Raw genomic sequence first — 19,580 nt, forward strand, 5'->3', positions numbered from 1 at the left:
GCCTCCCAAAGTGCTGGGATTACAAACGTGAGCCACCGCGCCTGGCCAACCAATTTTATTTTTTATTAGTTATTAGGTATCATGGACCTAGAATATTATATAAATTTATATGGTATTATATGAATCTTATAATTTCTGAAAGATCACAGGCTATATGTCTAAGTATTAAATGTTTTCATCAAGTTAACCTAGGACTAGTGAGCGCTTTCAATGTACACAACTTGGAAAATGACTTGTAGAATTTGTGATTGTACTTTTCCACCAGTTGTGTCTGCAGTGTACACCACAGTAGAGCCAGTTACTCAACAAACATTTATTGAGCACCTACTCTGTGCCAGGTCCTTCCTTAGGAGCTAGAGATCAACTACGAGCCATGCAGATACCATCTCTACCCTCAAGGAGCTGACTGTTTAGGAGTTGGAGGTGTGGACAGAGCAGTAGACATTCAGTGTAGCGGCAGGTGCCTCAACAACAGGGGCTTGCAAGACAAGAGGGTGGGTCTTAGTTTTGAGTTATCTGGTGGCTCTTGGAGGAAGTGATGCATCTGGAAGATCCAGTGAGACCCTAAGGATTCTTTCCTGCATTCAACAAATATTCACTGGACTCTGGCTCTCTGCCCAGTGCTGTTCTAAGCAGAGCAGAGAACAAGAGGAGAGCTTCCTTGCTAGTAGAGAGGCAGACATCAAGTAAACAAAGAAAATTATAGCATTATTCACATAGGGAACTGTTCAGAAGGTAAATCAAGCAGGGTAAGGAGTTCAAGATAGCAAGAAGGCTGTTCTAGCGAGGGTGGACAGAGAAGGTGGCTCTGGGGAAGCCAAGTCTGGGCGGAGCACTGAAAGAAGAGAGAAAGCATCCTGGGCAGGAGGAACAGCAAGAACCAAGGTGCTGAGGCCAGACCAGCAAGAAGGCCAGTGTGACTGCAGTGGATGGAGAGAGGCCAGTGGCAGGGAAGGGAAGGTGGGAGCCTTGTTCCCCAAGCCTCAGAGGTCAAGGGAGGGAGTATGGGTTTGATTCCAGGTGGAAGGAGGAGCCAAGGAAGATTTGACCAGGTGAGAGGCTAGGGATGGAAGAGGCAGGTGTGTCACAATCTGAGAACAAACTGCAGGGAGGGGGCTGGAAGGTGGAATCACAAAGACCTGCCTGGAGGGTGGTGCAGTGGAGATGTGACAGTGGGTGCCAGGGAGGTGGTGATGAGTAATGATTCACCAGGCTGAGCTGAGTCTACATCTTCCAATAATTTTGTGACTGTAAGCGTCCCACTCATCTGGGGTAATGTGGACTCACAGTGGCAGAGACATTGCCACAGGGTTCAATGTGTGCCTCAGTTACCTATTTATTCATAACAAACCACTCAAAAACTCCAGGACTTGGAAGGAATGATGGAATTAGGAAATCGCCATCTGGCAACCAGTGCGGCAATAATTGTTTTGGGCAAGAATCTCCACTGGATGCCAAAACTACTGGGCAAAAGTATGAGAAATAGGATAGTTACTGAGGCTCAGAATATCTCCAAGAAGATAATCATTTCTAAGGGGAGAATAGAAACTCTCAGCAGAGAAATCCAGCAGACACCACCTCAACCAAGCGAGAAAAGTCTACATCACCGTGAATGGAACACATTGACATCTTGTGCCTCTGGACAAGGACACAGGATCACTTTAGTGTTTCTGCCAAAACTCCAAATGAGGGACATTCCACAAAGTAATTGGCCAGTGCTCCTCTAAAGCATCATGAAAGGTCATGAAAGACAAAGAAAGGCAAAAATGTCTAAGGAGGTGTCCAAGATTAAAGGAGACTAAAGAAACCTGACAGCTAGAGGCCTTGTGTGCTTGTGAGCTAGAGCCTGGATGCCTAGAGGACATCGGTGGGACAGTCAAGAAAATTGCAAAAGGGCTGCAGATAAAATAATAGTTTGATGTTGGTGCTAATTCCCTGATTTTACTCATTGCACTGGGATTATATAAGATAATATTCTTGCTTTTGGAAATACACACTGAAAATATTGAGAGGTAAAAAGAAAAAAAAATTAGTGACTTAAAGCAACAATAATTAATCATTTCTCACAGTTCCGTGGGCGCCTGAGCTGTTCCTTTACTGTTTATGTCTGGCCTTGCTCATGCAGCCAAAAGATCCCTCACACACCTGGTAGTGGGTGCTGAGCTGGCTGGGCTCCCTCGGTTCTCCTCCTCATGGCCTCTCATCCTCTGGAGCCTGGTCTGGTATCTGTACATGGCTGTCTCAGGCACCCTCCAAGAGGAGGAAGGCAAAGCTGCAAGGCCTCCTGAGGCTTGGGCTCTGGTACTCACATGGACACCACATTCTATTGGACAAAGCCAGCCCCAAGGCCAGCCCAGCCTCACAGCGTGGGGAATAGACTCCACCTCTTCAGGGAAGGAGCGCTGAAGAATGTGTGGCTGTATTTAATCTCCATACATGCCTTTAAGGCCTGTAGTTGTATTACTACTGTATTAGGGTTCCCTAGAGGGACAGAACTAATTAGGGGGAAGACAGAGAGAGAGAGAAAGGGGAGTTTAGTATTAACTCACACAATTACAAGGTCCCACAATAGGCTGTCTGCAAGCTGAGGAGCAAGGAGAGCCAGTCTGAGTCTCAAAACTGAAGAACTTGGAGTCCGATGTTCAACAGCAAGAAGCATCCAGCATGGGAGAAAGATGTAGGCTGGGAGGCTAGGCCAGGCTCACCTTTTCACTTTTTTCTGCCTGCTTTATATTCACTGTCAGCTGATTAGACTGTGTCCACCAGATTAAGGGTGGGTCTGCCTTCCCCAGCCCACTGACTCAAATGTTAATCTCCTTTGGCAACACCCTCGCAGACACACCCAGAATCAATACTTTGCATCCCTTAATCCAATCAATTTGACCCTCAGTATTAGCCATCACAACTACCACCAAAATCATGTTCCTTGTAGCCAACCCCTTCCTACTCCCCTACTCCTGGCCACCACCGACCTGTTTTCTGTCCCTATAGTTTTGCCTTTTCCAGAATGTCATATAAATGGAATCATCCTACTATGGTTTGAATATGTCCTCCAAAGCTCATGTGTTGAAAACTTAGTCTCCAATGCAACAGGGTTGAGAGGTGGGACCATTAAGAGGTGATTAGGTCATGAGGACTCTGGCCTCGTCAGTGGATTGGTATCATTATCCTGGGAGTGTTTTTGTTATTGAGAGAGTGGGTTTGTTATAAAAGAGAGTTCAGCCCCCTTTTGCTCCCTCTTGCTCCCTTTGCTCCCTCTTGCCCTCCCACCTCCTGCCATGGGATGATGCAGTAAGAAGGCCCTTTCCAGATACTAGCACCATGCTCTTGGACTTCCCAGCCTCCAGAACCATGAGCCAATAAATTTCTGTTCTTTGTAAATTATCCAGTCGCTGGTATTCTGTTATAGCAGCACAGACTAAGACAGGTATTCTTTGGTGAAATGCCTATTCACATTTTTTTTTACATTTTTTGAAAGGGTTCTTTCTCTTATTGAGTTTTGAGAATCCTTTATATATTCTTGACACAAAGTTTTTCTCAAGATGCGTGTTTTGCAAGTATTTTCTCCCAGTTTGTGTTTTTATTCTCTCAACAGTGTCTTTCACAAAGAAGTAATGAAATCCAATTTATCAATCTTTTCTTCCATAGATAGTGCTTTTACCATTGTATTTAAGAAATCTTTGCCTCAAACTCAAGTTCATAAAGATTTTCTCCTGTATTCTTATATAAGTTTTATAGCTTTTAGTTGTACATATAGGCCTGTAATCCATTCTGAGATTTGTTTGGTATAAAATTTGAGATATGGGTTGAGTTTCATTTTTCTGCATATGAATGTTCAATTGTTCTAGCATCATTTCTTGAAAAATTTATTGCAGAGCAAATTCATCTGGATTCTGTGTTTATTTGAATGGTTGGGGCAGGAGTGACAGAAATGATTAATGCCTAGGGCCAAACAGCCCTCATGTTCCCACTTGGCATCAGGTTTTAGATTTCCACCCTACCCATGGGCACTGGGCAGTCAGACCCTGTCAGAGAGACAGTCATCCCTGGACCTTGCCAGGCCTTACATAGTTACTGTTTAACACCCTGCGTAAAAACAGGATTATCTTATAACCACTGAGGGTTTGAATGTGGCTTCAAAGCCTCAGTGTGTGAGCCCAATCTTTATTGTCAGATATTTCACGATTGGGAGCCACCAATGACTTCTTGGACTCCTTTGATATTGAGAGGAAATTCACAAGGTGCTGAAACAAGGTTCTGAAGGAAAGGAAGGGAGCCTGGCCTAGAGGAGTTATAGCAGTGTCTGGACATGAGAGGGCAGGACTTGTTCCAGGCCCCCACATGAACAGGACGAAGCTAGGAACTCCAAGCCTGGTGGTGTGGGCACTCATTCACCCATGCAAGCGGCTCGTGCCTTTCTTTCTGTGGTGTGGCCATGGGGGCTCTGCCTGGTCTTTACCCCAGACATTCCACTTCTGGGATTTGTATCCCAAGGAAATATGCAAACAAGTGGACCAGGCTTCGTTTCACAGCTTTGTTTAGGATGGCAGAAAGCTGGAAACAGCCTGAGTGTCTAACAATCGATTAAATGCATTCTGGGCTCATTTTCAGTGCAGAACATCATGCAGCTCTTTAAGGGGTAATGCAAAGGTCTGTGATTGGGAGAGTGCCTGGGGAATGCCATAGGGTGAGAAGAGTGGGTTACAGGACAGCACGTGTGTACAATGGAGACATTTTTGGTAAATATTAGATGTTCATGTAAGCAGAGTGATTTTGTTGTTTACCTTAACAACTAAGGATCCAGTTTGCCCTGTAATCAGCCCTCAATCTTTGCAGCTGTAGTGTCTGGGTTTTATTTGATCAGAAGTCCTGCCCTCTTTTCCCACTGGACATTTTGTTAGGCTTACCCTGACAAAATTCACACTCCCTGGCTCCCCACCATCACCAACAGCAGGGAACCTTAAGGGCTGGGAGCAGGGTTGCTACTCTCCCATTCCACACCAGCCAGGGGCTGGCCCAGAGTAAGTGCTTAGTAAGTGTCTGTTTCATACACTACCTCATGTGGAGCACCATCAGGGCTGTGCACAAAGCCCAAAGGAAGGGCATAGAGGTGGAAAGCTGAATGCATGGATCCAGGCATGATGTTTGACATATTTAACAACACAATTGTCTTGGCCCTGATCAACTATTAGTTGCTGAAATAGAAGATGGAATGTGGGGTTTGGCAGAAGGGCTGGGACAGTGGAGGCATTGAGAAAGGCATTCAAACAGCTTGGGACAGTGGCAGTTTGCCTCCCAGGGAGGATGAATTTAAAGAGTTTAACAACTGACATGGCTGCATGTCATCCACGGATGGATGGACGAACAGGCAGGTGGCTGAGTAGGAAGATAAAAAGATGAAAGGGTGGATGGAAGGATGCATGGAAGGATGGACAGATGAATGGATGGAAGGATGGATAGATGGTTGGATGGATGGAAAGATGGAAATACGGATAGATGAATAGAAGGTTGGAAATATAGATGGATGGAAGGAAGGAAGGATGGATGGATGTAGGGTGGATAGATGGAAGGATGGAAAGATAGATGGAAGAATGGATGGATGAATGGATGGTTGGATGGATGGATGCATGGAAGGATGGATGGAAAGTGGGTGAATGAATAGTAGACAGATAGATGAGAGGAATGGCAGCAAGAGGGATGGATGAAAATGTGGAATGAAAGAAGGATGAAGGATAAGTAGAAAGAGGAGGATGGATGATGGAAAGGTAGGAGAATGCATGGACAAATGGAAAGACAGTAGGATGGAAGGATGTTTGCACAGAGGTTGAGTGGTCGTGGAGAAAAGCCTTTTGGTGGTGGCCTGGCTCTCAGCTCTGGACATCCACAGGTAGTTTCCTGGTCCCCTACATCATCATGCTTATCGTGGAGGGAATGCCGCTCTTGTACCTGGAACTGGCTGTGGGGCAGCGCATGCGGCAGGGCAGCATCGGCGCCTGGAGGACCATCAGCCCGTACCTCAGTGGTGTCGGTACGTCGGGCCCCTCCAGTCCTCTCCCACCCAGAGACCTGGGCAGCATGGAGGTGTAGGTGGGATCCCATCAGCAAAGCTTCGGGATCAAGGGGTGAGCACAAGGCCCAAGAGAGAGCCCTTCCCTGGAGTGAACAAATGGCCTGGTGGGGATGTCATAGAATGTGGGCTGAGAGGAGCTGGGTTTCCTACCCACAGGGCAGTAAGACAGGGAGGATGCATGCCCCTTGGGGAACAGATGCCACCCTCCTTCTCTTCTCTGGACCTCAGCTTGGTCACCTGTAAAAGGGAAACAGCTGAAACCCCAAGTCCTAGCTAACAACCATTCTGGAAACTCACCCAACTGCTCCCTGCTAAATAACAGCTCTCTTTTAGCAAGCACCTACTACATGCTGGGAGCCAGCCTACAGGATATATGTGCATGAGCTCATTTAATCTTCTTTACACTGCTGAGGTGTTTTGGAGTGCCATTAATGTCTCTGGGGTGTGTGAGGCTGAGGCCCGCACGGACAGCAGGAGAGGACTGTTTCATCTCATGCTTCTCCTGAGTGACCTTAAGCCAGAGCCCCAGGCACTTCCAGGACAGCCTCCACCTGTCCTGCACATTGCTTATGACCCAGGGCTGCCTCTGCATGCAGAAGGAACCCTGACCAGAAGTGGCCATGGCCTGTGATGCTCACCCCTCCTGCCCCAGAAAGGAAGGCAGACAGGAAAGCAGAGTGAAATTTCAGGAGCAAAGAGGGTGGAAGCTTATACGTGACCTGGTTACAGATGCAGAAGAAATGTGTCTAGTGTTCTCACAAATCATCTCTGAACTCAGAATGCCCCCTTGTCTTGAATGGCTATTAATTTTTTTTTTGAGGCAGAGTTTCGCTCTTATTGCCCAGGCTGGAGTGCAATGGCACAATCTCGGCTCACTGCAACCTCCACCTCCCGGATTCAACTGATTCTCCTGCCTCAGCCTCCTGATTAGCTGGAATTACAGGCACCCGCCACCACACCTGACTAATTTTTTGTATTTTTAGTAGAGATGGGGTTTCACTAGGCTATTAATTTTTAACACAGAAGTGTGTGGTTTTACAATCTGCCTGAATAAGCAATCACAGAGGACTTCTCAGAGGCATCTTCTGCATCATAGGAAAGATACCAGATATTTGTGCCAACCAGGGGATGCTGGTGAATATTTAACAACCAGCACTCAGAGTGGAGTTGGAGTGGGGAGGGGAAGCCCTGGTTTATAGCATTTGCCGATGCCCGTGGGGTAAATACGGGCACCATGGCCAGTTTCTACTACTAAGTGTCCCAGCACTTGAGGTTGGGGAGAGGAGGGGACGCTGGTTCTCAAGGGCTGGTGTGGGCCAGCCCCAGAGCCCTGCTGGCTCCCACCCCTCTCTATGCTCTCAGGCCCCACCCTGGGTTTTGTGCAGGCCTGACTGAATTACGGGCAGCCCCCTCCCCACCGCCTCCTCACACCCCCTCTCCTGGCTACCAGGTGACTCAACCGCTGGTGAGCCAAGGAGGGAGCGTAACTGTACATCTGGCACAAGGTGGCACTTCACAGCAACAGTGCTTCTCACAGCATGCGATTGTGAACCCAGTTCTGTCACTGACCAGCTGGGTAGTCTTGGGCAGGCTCCAGGCCTCAGTTTTCTCTTCTGTGATATGAAGATAATACTGTTGCGAGGACCAAATAAAGTACTTACTTAGCACAGTGCCTGGCAGTTAGATCTCAAAAACGTGTTGTCAGCCTCCTGTCCCAGAAGGTGAGGAGGGAGGTTGGAGAAAAAGAAATCACCCTTACTAAGTGTTCACAGGTGCCTGGTCTCGCTTAATACTAACCACACAAACCTGGTGGAGGGAGGCCTCGCCGTCCCCCGGGCGGTTGCCACAGGTGTGTCCTGGGAGCACACGCTGGGCCTGGCGGAGGGGGAAGGGCCGTCCTCAGTCCTCAGCGCGGCCCTCTGCTTCCTCGCAGGGGTCGCCAGCGTGGTGGTCTCTTTCTTCCTCTCCATGTACTACAACGTCGTCAACGCCTGGGCCTTCTGGTACCTCTTCCACTCCTTCCAGGTGAGCCGGGGCCCGTGCCAGAACAGGAGTGGGAGGGAGAAAGGGAGAGAAAAACAGGGCCACCCACTCGGGAGAGGGGGTGTGGGGCAAGGTGAGCAGCCTCGGGATGGGGAGCCAGTGGGTGGTGTGAGGTGGAGGGGAAGCCATGCACCCCAAACCACGTGGAGGGCTTCTGCACCCGGGCTCCCCGGGCCCCTGACACTGGAAGCAAAGAGTCCACCGGTGAGAGCGTGCGTGTTCTTGCAGAGCAGGGCCGTGGCTTTCAGTGGATTCTCTCTGAGAGAGGTGACCCCACACACACTCTTAAGAACTACTGCACAGTGTGCCTAGGAGGAAATCTGTGGAGAGGACTGGTGGGGAGGGATTCCCTCAATCCAGCAGGACAGCAGCAGCCTGTCCTCTTCCTCCCTGTCCCCTTCTCCCACTTTCCGCAGGGCCACTTGTGCTTCCAGGTTTCTGACTCCAGCCTGAGCTGCTGCTTTTCCCTGCAGACCCCTAAGTTCTCCTAGAAGGACCATTGTCAGCCTGTAACACAATAGGGCCATTCCTAAACATTTTAAACCACATGTTTCTGATGATAACTACAGCTGACACTGTAGAAAACGTGGAAGGGGCTGGAAATTGTAGAGAAGCAAGAACTCCAATTCTACACAGAGAGCTGGTGTTATATTCAGGACAAGAGGAATTTTCCTCTCCCCTGCTCATGCTCATTTCTGTTACCTGGCTCCTGCCGTTTCGCTCTCAGGAACCCCATCCTCCACTGCCCCCACCTGCTTCCAGGAACCACCTTCACCTTGGCTTCTTCCCAGATGGGAACAGAGGAGGAGGCAGGAGCTAACCAGGCCAATGCCTTACCCTTTGCCCCTGAGCCAGGCCTTCATGGGACATGCCTGTCCCCAAGGTCCACAAGCAAGATAGGGCTGGCATGGACTATGGACTGAACTGGGTTTGCCTCTGGGGTGCTTGGGCATAGCCTTGACTCTGTGGGGACGTGAGGAATGCTTGGGTGAATGACTTCAATAATCCTGATTTGGCATACCCCACTCTGGCTTCCCAATGAAATCAGAGTCCCAGTGAAAACAGAAATCAGAGTCGCTGGGGGTGCAGCCTGGGCATCACCCCCAGGTGCCTTAGGTCATGTAGCCAAGCCTGGGAAGCAGGCCCGGGCTGGCATCAGCAGGTGGTCCAGGGGACAGACTCAGGTCAGTCCCACACAGGCTGTAAATGGCCCAGGGGGATGTCAGCCGGGGCAGCTCGACTGGGCTTCAGGTCTACTAGGACCCCTGTCACCTGCCTGGGACTTGGTGCTGGCTGCCACCAGGCACCTCAGTTCCCTCCATGTGCCTCCCTCTCCCTGCACCTGCATCATTCGGGAAGCTAGCCTGGATGTCCCACAGCTGGTCTCCAAGAGAGTGAGAGGCTAGCTACAGGGCTCTGAAGGCCCGGGCCGGGAAGTTACTCACACAGCCTCTCTTCACCGTATTCAGTTGGTCAGCATGCATCGGAGGACAGCCCAGACTCACAGGGTGAGGCAAGAGACCCCACTTCTGGATGGGAGAAATGTGCACATGGGAAGGGGAAGGACTGTTGGTGGTCAGCTTTGAACACGATATGGGTCAAAGCAAGAAACCAGCTCACACATTCCAATAGGGCTAGGGTGGCCCTGGGGAGGTATTGCAGGGGTGGGCATGGAGGTCCTCACCAGGACAGTCCTGAGCACTGTCTGGGTGTGCAGACCTGGGCTCCAGCTGCCTACTGGCACAGTAGCCGTGACCCATCAGGTGATACCCCGGGCCTTGCTTCTGTTTCCTGTGAAATATGGGATTGAGCCCAGTGGGGTGGTCAGACTTGCTTCCATTAATGATGCATTTTTGTCTAATTAAATCTGGGCTTGTAGAACCCAGATATGTGCAAAACTGATCAATGTGGGGCCGGTCCTCAAAGAGCAGGGTTGGGGTCTCCTACCCCACAGTCAGAAGTAATTTTTCCTCCCCTCCCTCCCATCTCAGCACCACTGTTTACCACTTGGCCTTGGGTCATGGTCACGACGCATGCACCATTGAGGCTCCTTTGTTCATAAGTGATGTGCCAGCAGCCTCCTATGGGGCACACCTGGAGCCTTCTCTTTTCTCACTAACAAGCTTTCCCAATCCCCACCTGCCTTGGAGCCCCTGCCAAATGCAAGCGATGCTGCTATCTCCCTTGCTGTAGCAAGCCCTAAGTAAACAGCCTCTGCTTGTTCTCACTTGGGTGGTCTTTGTTGATTTCCACAAGTCCCTAGCAAGTCCTGAGATGCGTAAGTCTCAGGTTCTGTGCTCACTAAGTCCTGGTGGCAAATGGCATTTCCTGCAATGTACATTGGGTTTGGAAGCTAGCAGGAGATGAGGTTCAGGCCCCACAGCTGTCTTGCCTGTCTGAGCCCGAGAGAACCTGGTGCTAGTGACTTCTTTGAGCTAGAGTCAAGCTATACCTGAAGCAGTTAGACTCCTGGACTTTGCAGGGTGGAGCCAGTAAGACTGTCATCTGCTTAAGCTACTCTGAACTGGGCTCTCTGTCACTTTCTCTGGTTGGTTCTGAGTTGGCCAAAAAATAGGGACTCTCTCAATCATTGACCAAGTCCTAAGCAATTTGGGCCAGTGCTGCAGAGGGTGTGGTTTAATTGCCTGAGCTGATTGTGCACAGGTTGTGGGTCGGAGTTCCATCATCATAGCTGGCCTGGCCGTGGTCCATTTGCTATTCAGTCTCTGGGACACACCACAGAGTTCAGTAGTCCTCAAGGAACACCTGTAGAATTGCAACGAGAGTAGAGCCCCCTCCTCCAACCCCTTCCTGCCTCACCCGTGCCCCCTGACAAACTCTGCAACTCCCAGTCTGCCTTCAGGGACTCCGGCCACCTGCCCTTTGGGAACCAGCACCCTTCTCTTCCAAGAGTCTCCGCTCAGGGCCACCTCCCTCACCCCTGCCACAGCCTTTGTCCTCGGCCTTCACCTCTCTAGATAACACTCGCTTTGGTCCCACAGGATCCCCTGCCGTGGTCTGTCTGCCCACTGAATGGTAACCACACGGGCTACGATGAGGAGTGCGAGAAGGCGTCCTCCACACAGTACTTCTGGTACAGGAAAACCCTCAATATCTCGCCATCCCTCCAGGAGAACGGGGGTGTGCAGTGGGAGCCGGCACTGTGTCTCCTTCTGGCCTGGCTGGTGGTGTACCTGTGCATCCTGCGTGGCACCGAGTCCACTGGCAAGGTGGGACAGCGAGGCACAGAAGCCTGGTGCTCCTGGCGGGTGGGAGGGTGCACCGAGGGGCAGCTGCCTCTGTCTCCAACCCTGGGCAATGCCAAGGGAGTGCCCTCTGCAGTGGAGAGGCAGCAGCTATGTTAGGGCAGAGGGCGCAGATGGTGTTGCTGGGACAAGTCACCTACTAGATGACTATAGAGAGGGCCAGAGGTGGTTAAAGTTGCAACCTTAAATCTCAAAACAGGGACTTTCTTAGGAAAAAAAAAAAGAGTTTTTCTCTACCAGTCAGCCCCAAATCCATACCACCCAGACAACCAGACAATGAGTTTGCTTTTCTTTAAGATTGTATGTGTCCTGGGGACACCCTAGCCAGTGGCTCTCCAACTCAGCTACACATTGGTATTTTCTGGAGAGCTTTCAAAAATCTCATGCCTTAGCCCTGACCCCCCAAAGTTCTGCAGTAACCAGTCTGGGGTGTGTCCTGAGCACTGGGTGGGGAGGGGTGGGGGGAGGTTTAAAAGCTCTCCAGGTGATTCTAATGTGCAGCTGAGTTTGAGACCCTTTGTTCTAAGCTGCTTCCAATCACCCTCCAGAGCTGTCGGGCTTGATCTCCATAATCCTTTCTTGGTGCATCCCAAGGCTCACGCTTTCACTGGGGCTGACATGTTCCTTCAGCTCTAGTCTGCTCCGTGTAGAAGGTTTGCTTTCAGTGTTCCCGTCACCCACCACCTGCCTGAAGCTTCAGCAGATGTCTCGGAGCCTAGCACGCCCTGTCTCATTCACTGTCACTTCTCACAGTAGACCCACCATGGCTTGAGCACCCACATTGTCTCTTTCTGGCAACAGCCCTTCATGGTAGATTTCATGATCCCACTCACCTGAAGCTTAGAGAGGTAAATTGACCTGCCCAAGGGCACAGCTAGCGAGGGCAAAGCCCAGCCTCACCCCAAGACTTCCCATTGTCTTGGTTTGGTAGCCACATAGCTCTCTCTATGCCTTAATGATGTCATCAATTCCAACTGTCACCTGCTGAGAGTCCTAGGAGCCCACATGTCCTCACCCTCTGACTACCTGAGTTGCCTCCTCCAGTCACCCCCCACCCCCCATGTATGTCTTGAGGCATTAGACCAGAGCTACCCATGGTATTCCAGGGCCCATGGGACAACTCCAGTATCATGCCTGGTAGGACATTTTATTTTGGTTTCTAAGACCCCCTGATGGCCAGCCTCTTAGCCCCCAAAGCCCCCTGTGCCATGGCTGAGGAGAGGGATGAGTGAGCACAGGTGCTCTTTCCCCGAGAGAGCTTAGAACCTGCAGCAGCCCACTCAGTCCCATCGTAGAGCCTGGCCATACTGTCATGCTCATAAAAAATGTTTTTGTAATTTATCTTTCCCAGATTATTATGATCGTGATCCAAAAGATCAGAGGGCAACATCTGCAGAGGTAGAGATTAGAGACCATTCCTTTTGCTGATCACTTAGAAATGTGTTGCATGAGACCATGTCATGCCATAAAACACGTATTTATTCTTATCATCTATTTCCTCTGCTTCAGCCACACCCTTCTCCATGGGAAAAATGCCCCCAACAGTTCTATGTAAATGGAGCTAATCTTGTCACAGACCATGTGCCATTTCCTGGCGTCCTCTGTTGGAATCGCCTTTGTTTCCTGCCAGAATCTCTGCAGAGTGGTCAGAATTGGTTTCTTCCAATAGGTTAGGCTGGATCATGTGTCCAGCAATTGTGCCCACTTGGGGAGAAGTGAGTCACTTTGGTAGGGACTCCATGAGCCTCCAGGAAACTTGCTCACCTTGGGGGAAGGAGGGAAATTCTCGGGGCTGGCCCTAAGAGCCTGCTTAGTGCCCATTGTGATAGATGTTGGTCATGAGCGAGTGCTCTGTCTTTTCATCTCTGTTATCTGGTTTCTTATAATCTTGGGTGGATTTATTACTCTTCTCAAGTTACAACAACCTCAGCTAAGAAGCAGTGATAAAAGCAGTGATAAAAAACATACCCCACATTCCACCTGCCATCCCCTGGGTGACAGGGTACAGAGTGCCATTCTGGTGGCCTTGAAAATGGATGAGAAGATGACACCACACCTCAATAGGAAGGGAGGGCCAAGTGTAATTCAAGCCCATCTGAACATGGGCCACCAGCCATATTTCTCACAGAGAGACTCAAACTTTAAGGGAACTCTTACACAAAGGACAATCTTGCAAAATATTTATTTGCTTTACAAATGAGGCTCTGGTACACATATGAGTTGATTTACAGAAAAATATCCATTCCTGGATAGGCACACATGCACTTGAAGGTCTGTATTCTATGGCTTTGTAACAGAATCACCCAGAGCATGACAGGTGACTACTAAAGCTACCATTAACACCGAAGATATTAACAAAACATCATTGAACTTACAATGCATGTCGGTGGAGAAAGAAGATCTGGTTGACAAAAATGTCCATTCAGGTGTAATGTTAAAGCCTAAGGAAGTAAACCCTTTCTGGAGGGTTGCCATAAAAATCAGATCTGAATTTCCTATTGTGTTTATTATGGGGACATTGTCCTCTACACGTCGCTGCTTTCCTGCATGAGCACTCAGGACCAATCTGCTCTCAGGCCCCAATCCTGGGGAAATCTGTCCTTCTCCAAGCTGCAGATATTTTTTTTTCCTTTTAATTGTGTTGCTGCTTTGTGTGTAGGCCACCAGGAAGCTCAGAGCTGAATCTGGCTCAGAAACTGGGTAGAGACTCATGCACAGATTCTATGGGCTGCTTTTTCCTGTGGGCTCATTACTGGATTGCCCATATATTTTTTTCATGCTGATTTCTTTATCTAGCAATTTGAAATGTTAATGTGACTGATGTGTTTTTGTGGGTAACCTCAAATCCTTTCCGGAATAAGGTCAGGTTGAAGGGACGGTGGAAGGCAGAGGCTCGGTACCTGTTTGCCTCTTCTCTACTGAATAAGAAATGTCGTGCTGGTCACAGCTGTGAGCGACCACATCCCACCAGCCCATTTCCCCAGCCCTAACCCAGAGCCTGTGTGTGACCAAGAATCTCCATGCCTTTTCCAGCTGTCAGCAGCTGGGCGGTGCAGCCTGAATACCTCAGATGTGGTGGTGTTCCGTGGGGCGCGGGTCTGTCCTGTGGACCCCACTGCTTCGGGAGGCCGACTCTGCCCTCTGATGCCCGCAGGTGGTGTATTTCACGGCGTCACTGCCCTATTGCGTGCTCATCATCTACCTCGTCAGGGGCCTCACGCTCCACGGAGCCACCAATGGCCTCATGTTCATGTTCACTCCCAAGGTACGGGCTGAAGCAGAAGGGCCCTAAGGGCACCCCTCACTCATTCTGCCACCTTCCAGGATGGGTGGGAAGAGGGAAAGATGGAGAGTGGGCCAACGCTGTACCTAGGGAAGCTGATGTGAGCCCACCAGGGTGTGGCAGGAGTGTGGAGTACCTGCAGTCGCTGGATCACCACCTCAGCCAGGTCATCCCCACTCCCTGTTAATTCTGGAGCATTAAGTCTTTCTTTCAGCCTCTCCTCTTCATCCTCACTGCCCCCCATCTGCTGCACCCCTGCCACCGCCTCACCTCAAGCCCCTTTCAGACTGTGGACCAAGCTTTTCGCCATGAGCACCACTCTGGTCATCTTGCTTGCCTGCTCACATGGTTCCACGCACCTGTTTCCCTACAGGGTTTCTCAACCCACCCATTCTCCATGCACCCCACACCCAGGGTTCATCCATGGAGGGTGCACTCTTGACTTTGGGATGGGGCAAGTTCTTCATTTGACAAATCTAGCCCTTGGAAATAAAATGACTGTGTCATCCTTCCCCTTCCCCACTCCAAACGCCCCCTAATGTCAGTGCCAAGAGTCAACCCACACCTAGACCTCCCCTGCCAGGCCACACCCCCTCCATCTCTTTGAGTGCCCAGACCTGTGCAGTAACTGCCTATGAATCAGGGCTCCATTTGTGTTTTGACTATTTTACCCTGCAGTATTCCATTGCACACCTCCACACTGGCATATAGTGGTGAGCATAGCTGCTTCTGGTTACACACCTCCTATGGCTGAGGTGCTGTAGAGGATATGAAGCACCTTATATCCTCCACATAGCACCTGTATTCTCCACAGCACCTTAGCCCTGGGAGGTGTGCAGCTTGAGCTGTGTGTTTCATCTGCCAGGGAGTGGATGGAGCCAGGAGAGCTGATCTCCAGCCCTAGGGGTGCCCCTGATGGCTGTGTGCTGTAGGTGAGCTCCTTCCCCTCTCTGGGCTACTCTCCTGTTGCGGGTCTGAGCGTTTGGGATCCCACCCAGGGATCATCAGCCCTGTCTTTGCTGGCCTTCCAGATAGAGCAGCTGGCCAACCCCAAAGCCTGGATCAATGCAGCCACCCAGATCTTCTTCTCACTCGGCCTGGGCTTCGGCAGCCTGATCGCCTTCGCCAGCTACAATGAGCCATCCAGCAACTGCCAGAAGCATGCCATCATCGTGTCCCTCATCAACAGCTTCACCTCCATATTTGCCAGCATCGTCACCTTCTCCATCTATGGCTTCAAGGCCACCTTCAATTATGAAAACTGCTTGAAGAAGTAAGCCTGGGCTGTCCCACCGAGTCCCAGGCCTCCCTGAGCTCTGAGCTGAAGGGTCGCCTGGGCAAGGGCTGGGGCAAAGTGCACCAGTTTTAGAGTCCTCAATCCAGGGCTCACATTCGGACTCCCTACACCACCACCAGTTGCTGGGGGGCCTGGGGCATGTCAACATCTGCCTGGCAGGAATGAGGGCACGTTAACGTGTTGCGAGCACTTGGTGTAATAGGACATACAACGATCAAATTGTGTTTCTTCTACCCCATCTCCCCCACCTCAAAAGTAACCAAGAAGCCTCTAGCTGAGCCACAGATCGCAGGATTCACTTTCTGTGGCCCCTTGCCCAAAATACAAAGACATCATCCAGGAGGTATGCTGTCCAGTTGGGTAGTCACTAGCCACAAGTGGCTATTTACAAATTTACATTTAAATCAATGCAACTTAATTCACATTTAAACAACTTAATTCATATTTCAGTACATTCCCTTGTAACTTTCAATCAGTTGCTCAGTGTCCACCATTTAAGTGCTCAGTGGCCATATGTGGCCAGTGAGTACCAAATTGGACAGCCCAGATAGAGAGCATTTTCATCAGCACAGAAACTTCTGCTGGACTATGTTGGTCCAGAGGTTAAAATAGCCTCACTGTGTGAGTTTGGTGCCTGTTGTCATCACTGTTCATATCTGAGGCTTCTTCAGTGCCATTCAAAATTACCCTGCCCTTTAAAAGATCACCAAGCAACAGACTCCCTTTCCTCACCTAATCAGAAAAGAAGAGGCTGACGGGAGGCTTTGGTGACAGCTGCCTTTCTGATCAGTGAAAGTTGATCCGATGGTCTGCTCTGCAGGGTGAGTCTGCTGCTGACCAACACTTTTGAACTTGAAGATGGCTTTTTGACAGCCAGCAACCTGGAGCAAGTGAAGGACTACCTCGCATCTGCCTACCCAAGCAAATACAGCGAGATATTCCCGCACATCAAAAACTGCAGCTTGGAGTCGGAGCTAGACACGGTAAGGTGCCCAGGCAAGGTCGAGGACTGGCTTCTCTCCACACATTCATGGGAACCTTGGGGAGCTGCTGACTTGGATAGGCAAGGTCTATAAAAATAAAGTAAGATCCTGAATTACTTTTCCTGCAACTCCAAGGAGAAGAGAGGCTTTACCACCACTCTCTTGAGGGCTGCTCGAGAATGCTAGTTATAATAAACTTCCTGGCGGAACACTCTGTCCTTTCTCTCTTTTTCTTTTGTCTTTCTTTTTTTTTTTGAGATGGAGTCTCGCTCTGTCGCCCAGGCTGGAGTGCAGTGGCGCGATCTCGGCTCACTGCAGGCTCCGCCCCCCGGGGGTTCACGCCATTCTCCTGCCTCAGCCTCCCGTTTCTTTTGTCTTTCTAAGCTTTTAAAATACAGGAAAGTAGAGAGAATAACAAACACCCATATATATACCACTCGGAAAGATCAATTGTAAATATTTTGTCATTTTGGGCTCAGATTTTTTTATATAAAAGAAAAGAACGTTTCAGAGATGAAGTTAAAAAGTCTCCCTTTTTTTCCCCCTACTCACCAAAGGCAAGAACCTTCATTTTTATATTTCTATTACCCATCTATGTGTTCTTAAATAATATCATTGTTTTGTTGGCAGTTTTTATTTTATTTTCTTTTTTCTTTTTTCAACAAGCCTTTTGCACTCCTATGTCGGCAGTTTTTAAATGGGTATAAATGGTCTGGAAAGATACTTCTCTCATTCAGCATTTTAATTTTGAGATCTGTCCATAATAATGCATGTGGAACCTCATTTGTTCATTTAAATGCTGCATTTTATTCCATCACACAAATATACTGAGATTTGTTTATCCATTCCCTTACTAATAGATATTTAGAGGTTTTTTTTTAAATTTTTGCTACGGAAAGTCATCTTTATATTTTACAGAATTATCTCTGCTGTGCTGGGACCTTTATTTTTTCACATTGGTTGGAGGATCAGTTTGATAAGTTTCATTGGGAAAAAAAAATCTCCTAGGGAATTTTGACTAGACTTGCATTGATTTTATAGTGTAATTTGGGGAGAATTAGTACCTTTCGAATTGTGACATTTGACTCAGGAACATACTTTCTCTCCTTCACTCAAGTCTTTTAAAATAGTCTTCAGCTAACTTTCTCTATGAACACCTTGGCACATCTTTCATTAGATTTCTATTACCTTACTGTTTTATTGTATTGGGAATGGTGTTTTTTCCCCTCATTTCTATCATTGTTTGTTTTTGTTGCAAAAGAAAGCAAAATATTTTGCATGTTGACCTTGTATCTAGCAATCTTGATGAATTCTCTTATTCTCATATTTATCTATAGATTTGCTTCAATTTTCTATTTAAACTATCATAGTGCCTGCAGATCGAATTTTGCATTTTTCTTTTCAATGCTTATATCTCATTCCCTTTTTCTTATTGTATTCACTAGGACTTCTAGCATATGGGAGTAGAAGTGATAGTGGGCATATTTGTCTAATTCGTATATTTAATGTAAATACTTCTAGAGATTATTTCTAGAGAGTGTTCCTAGGTAATGCTTTTCAAGGATAGGGAGTAGGGAGGGCCTGTGGCTCTGGTTGCCAGTAAGCTACTTTGCAGGTTGATATTTTTGGGGTGGTTGGTTGGTTGGGTTTGGTTTGTTTGGCACTTTGTTTCATGGGTACAACCACTGTAGGTCATTTCATGGGTGAAGCAATGCTTTCTTCTCCTGGTTGTTCAGCCCTAGCTCCATGCTTGTACTGGCCTGTGGCATGAGCCTGCTTCCCCAGGCAGGCATCAGACCCCAGCCCCTAAACCCCAGCCTTCAAGGCCTAGGTCCTGTTCAGGTGACCCATGAGGTCCTTTGGCTTCAGCACCTGTTCAGTGCTCTCACTTCAACTTTCCTTTATGGTTTTGGCACCTGGGAGTTTTCCTCACTTACTTTTGAGCTTGGCTCTACGGCCAAGAATTACATGGTTGGTTATTGATTTATCTAGACTTTGTTTTTCCTGTTGCTTTTGTTCTTTTTTTCTTTCTTTCTTTTCTTTCCCCATTCCACTTTATTCCCTGCTGTTTGGAATTTGGTTGCTTGATTTCTCTTCTTGAAACTTTCGTTTCATATTTAACTTAATAAAGTCTAAAGTTAAACAGTATCTTGACCTCCTTCCCCAAATTCAAAAGGACTTTAGGGTACTTTCATTTTATCTCTCCCACTTTAAATGATTGTTGTCTAGTTCTGTCTCCTTAACCCCCTACATTGGACATGACATTATCGTTATTTTATACAGCTCTTGTATTTACCTACATGTTTGCCATTTTATTTGTTCACCATTCTTTCTTGCATCCCAGCATCTCCAAAGGTTTTTCCTTAAAATACTTTCATTTAGAACAGTTTTCTTAAATTTTGTTCTATAATTGGCATCTATCTTTTAAAGACATTGTTCCTCGGAGTAGAAAATTCCAGGTTAACAGTTATTTTCTCTCAACACTTTGAAGATGTTTGCCATGTGATTCAGGCTTCCATTGTTGCTCTTGAAATTTTCTTTTATTCTTTGTAAGCAAGCAGCTTTTTCTCTTTCTCATGATCTTCTCTTTGTCTTTGGCCTCTGCAATCTAGACATGGCATGAATATATTTTTATTTA

At 48.4% G+C, this 19,580-nt stretch overlaps 1 protein-coding gene across 2 annotated transcripts in view; it reads left to right on the forward strand.

The window, feature by feature from the left end:
* The window catches only part of SLC6A20 (solute carrier family 6 member 20), a 38,556-nt gene that overhangs the window by 8,106 nt on the left and 10,870 nt on the right, over positions 1-19,580 (forward strand). The window contains exons 2-7 of one of the 2 annotated variants that reach the window (XM_030811968.1): positions 5,888-6,028; positions 8,004-8,095; positions 11,116-11,343; positions 14,534-14,644; positions 15,694-15,935; positions 16,780-16,942. In XM_030811968.1, coding sequence (XP_030667828.1) covers positions 5,888-6,028; positions 8,004-8,095; positions 11,116-11,343; positions 14,534-14,644; positions 15,694-15,935; positions 16,780-16,942 — 977 coding nt within the window. The remainder of the gene's footprint in view (positions 1-5,887; positions 6,029-8,003; positions 8,096-11,115; positions 11,344-14,533; positions 14,645-15,693; positions 15,936-16,779; positions 16,943-19,580) is intronic. The other variant, XM_030811969.1, reaches the window with a different exon arrangement.

Source organism: Nomascus leucogenys, chromosome 4 (genome assembly GCF_006542625.1).
Source record: "Nomascus leucogenys isolate Asia chromosome 4, Asia_NLE_v1, whole genome shotgun sequence".
NCBI classification, from domain to species: domain Eukaryota; kingdom Metazoa; phylum Chordata; class Mammalia; order Primates; family Hylobatidae; genus Nomascus; species Nomascus leucogenys.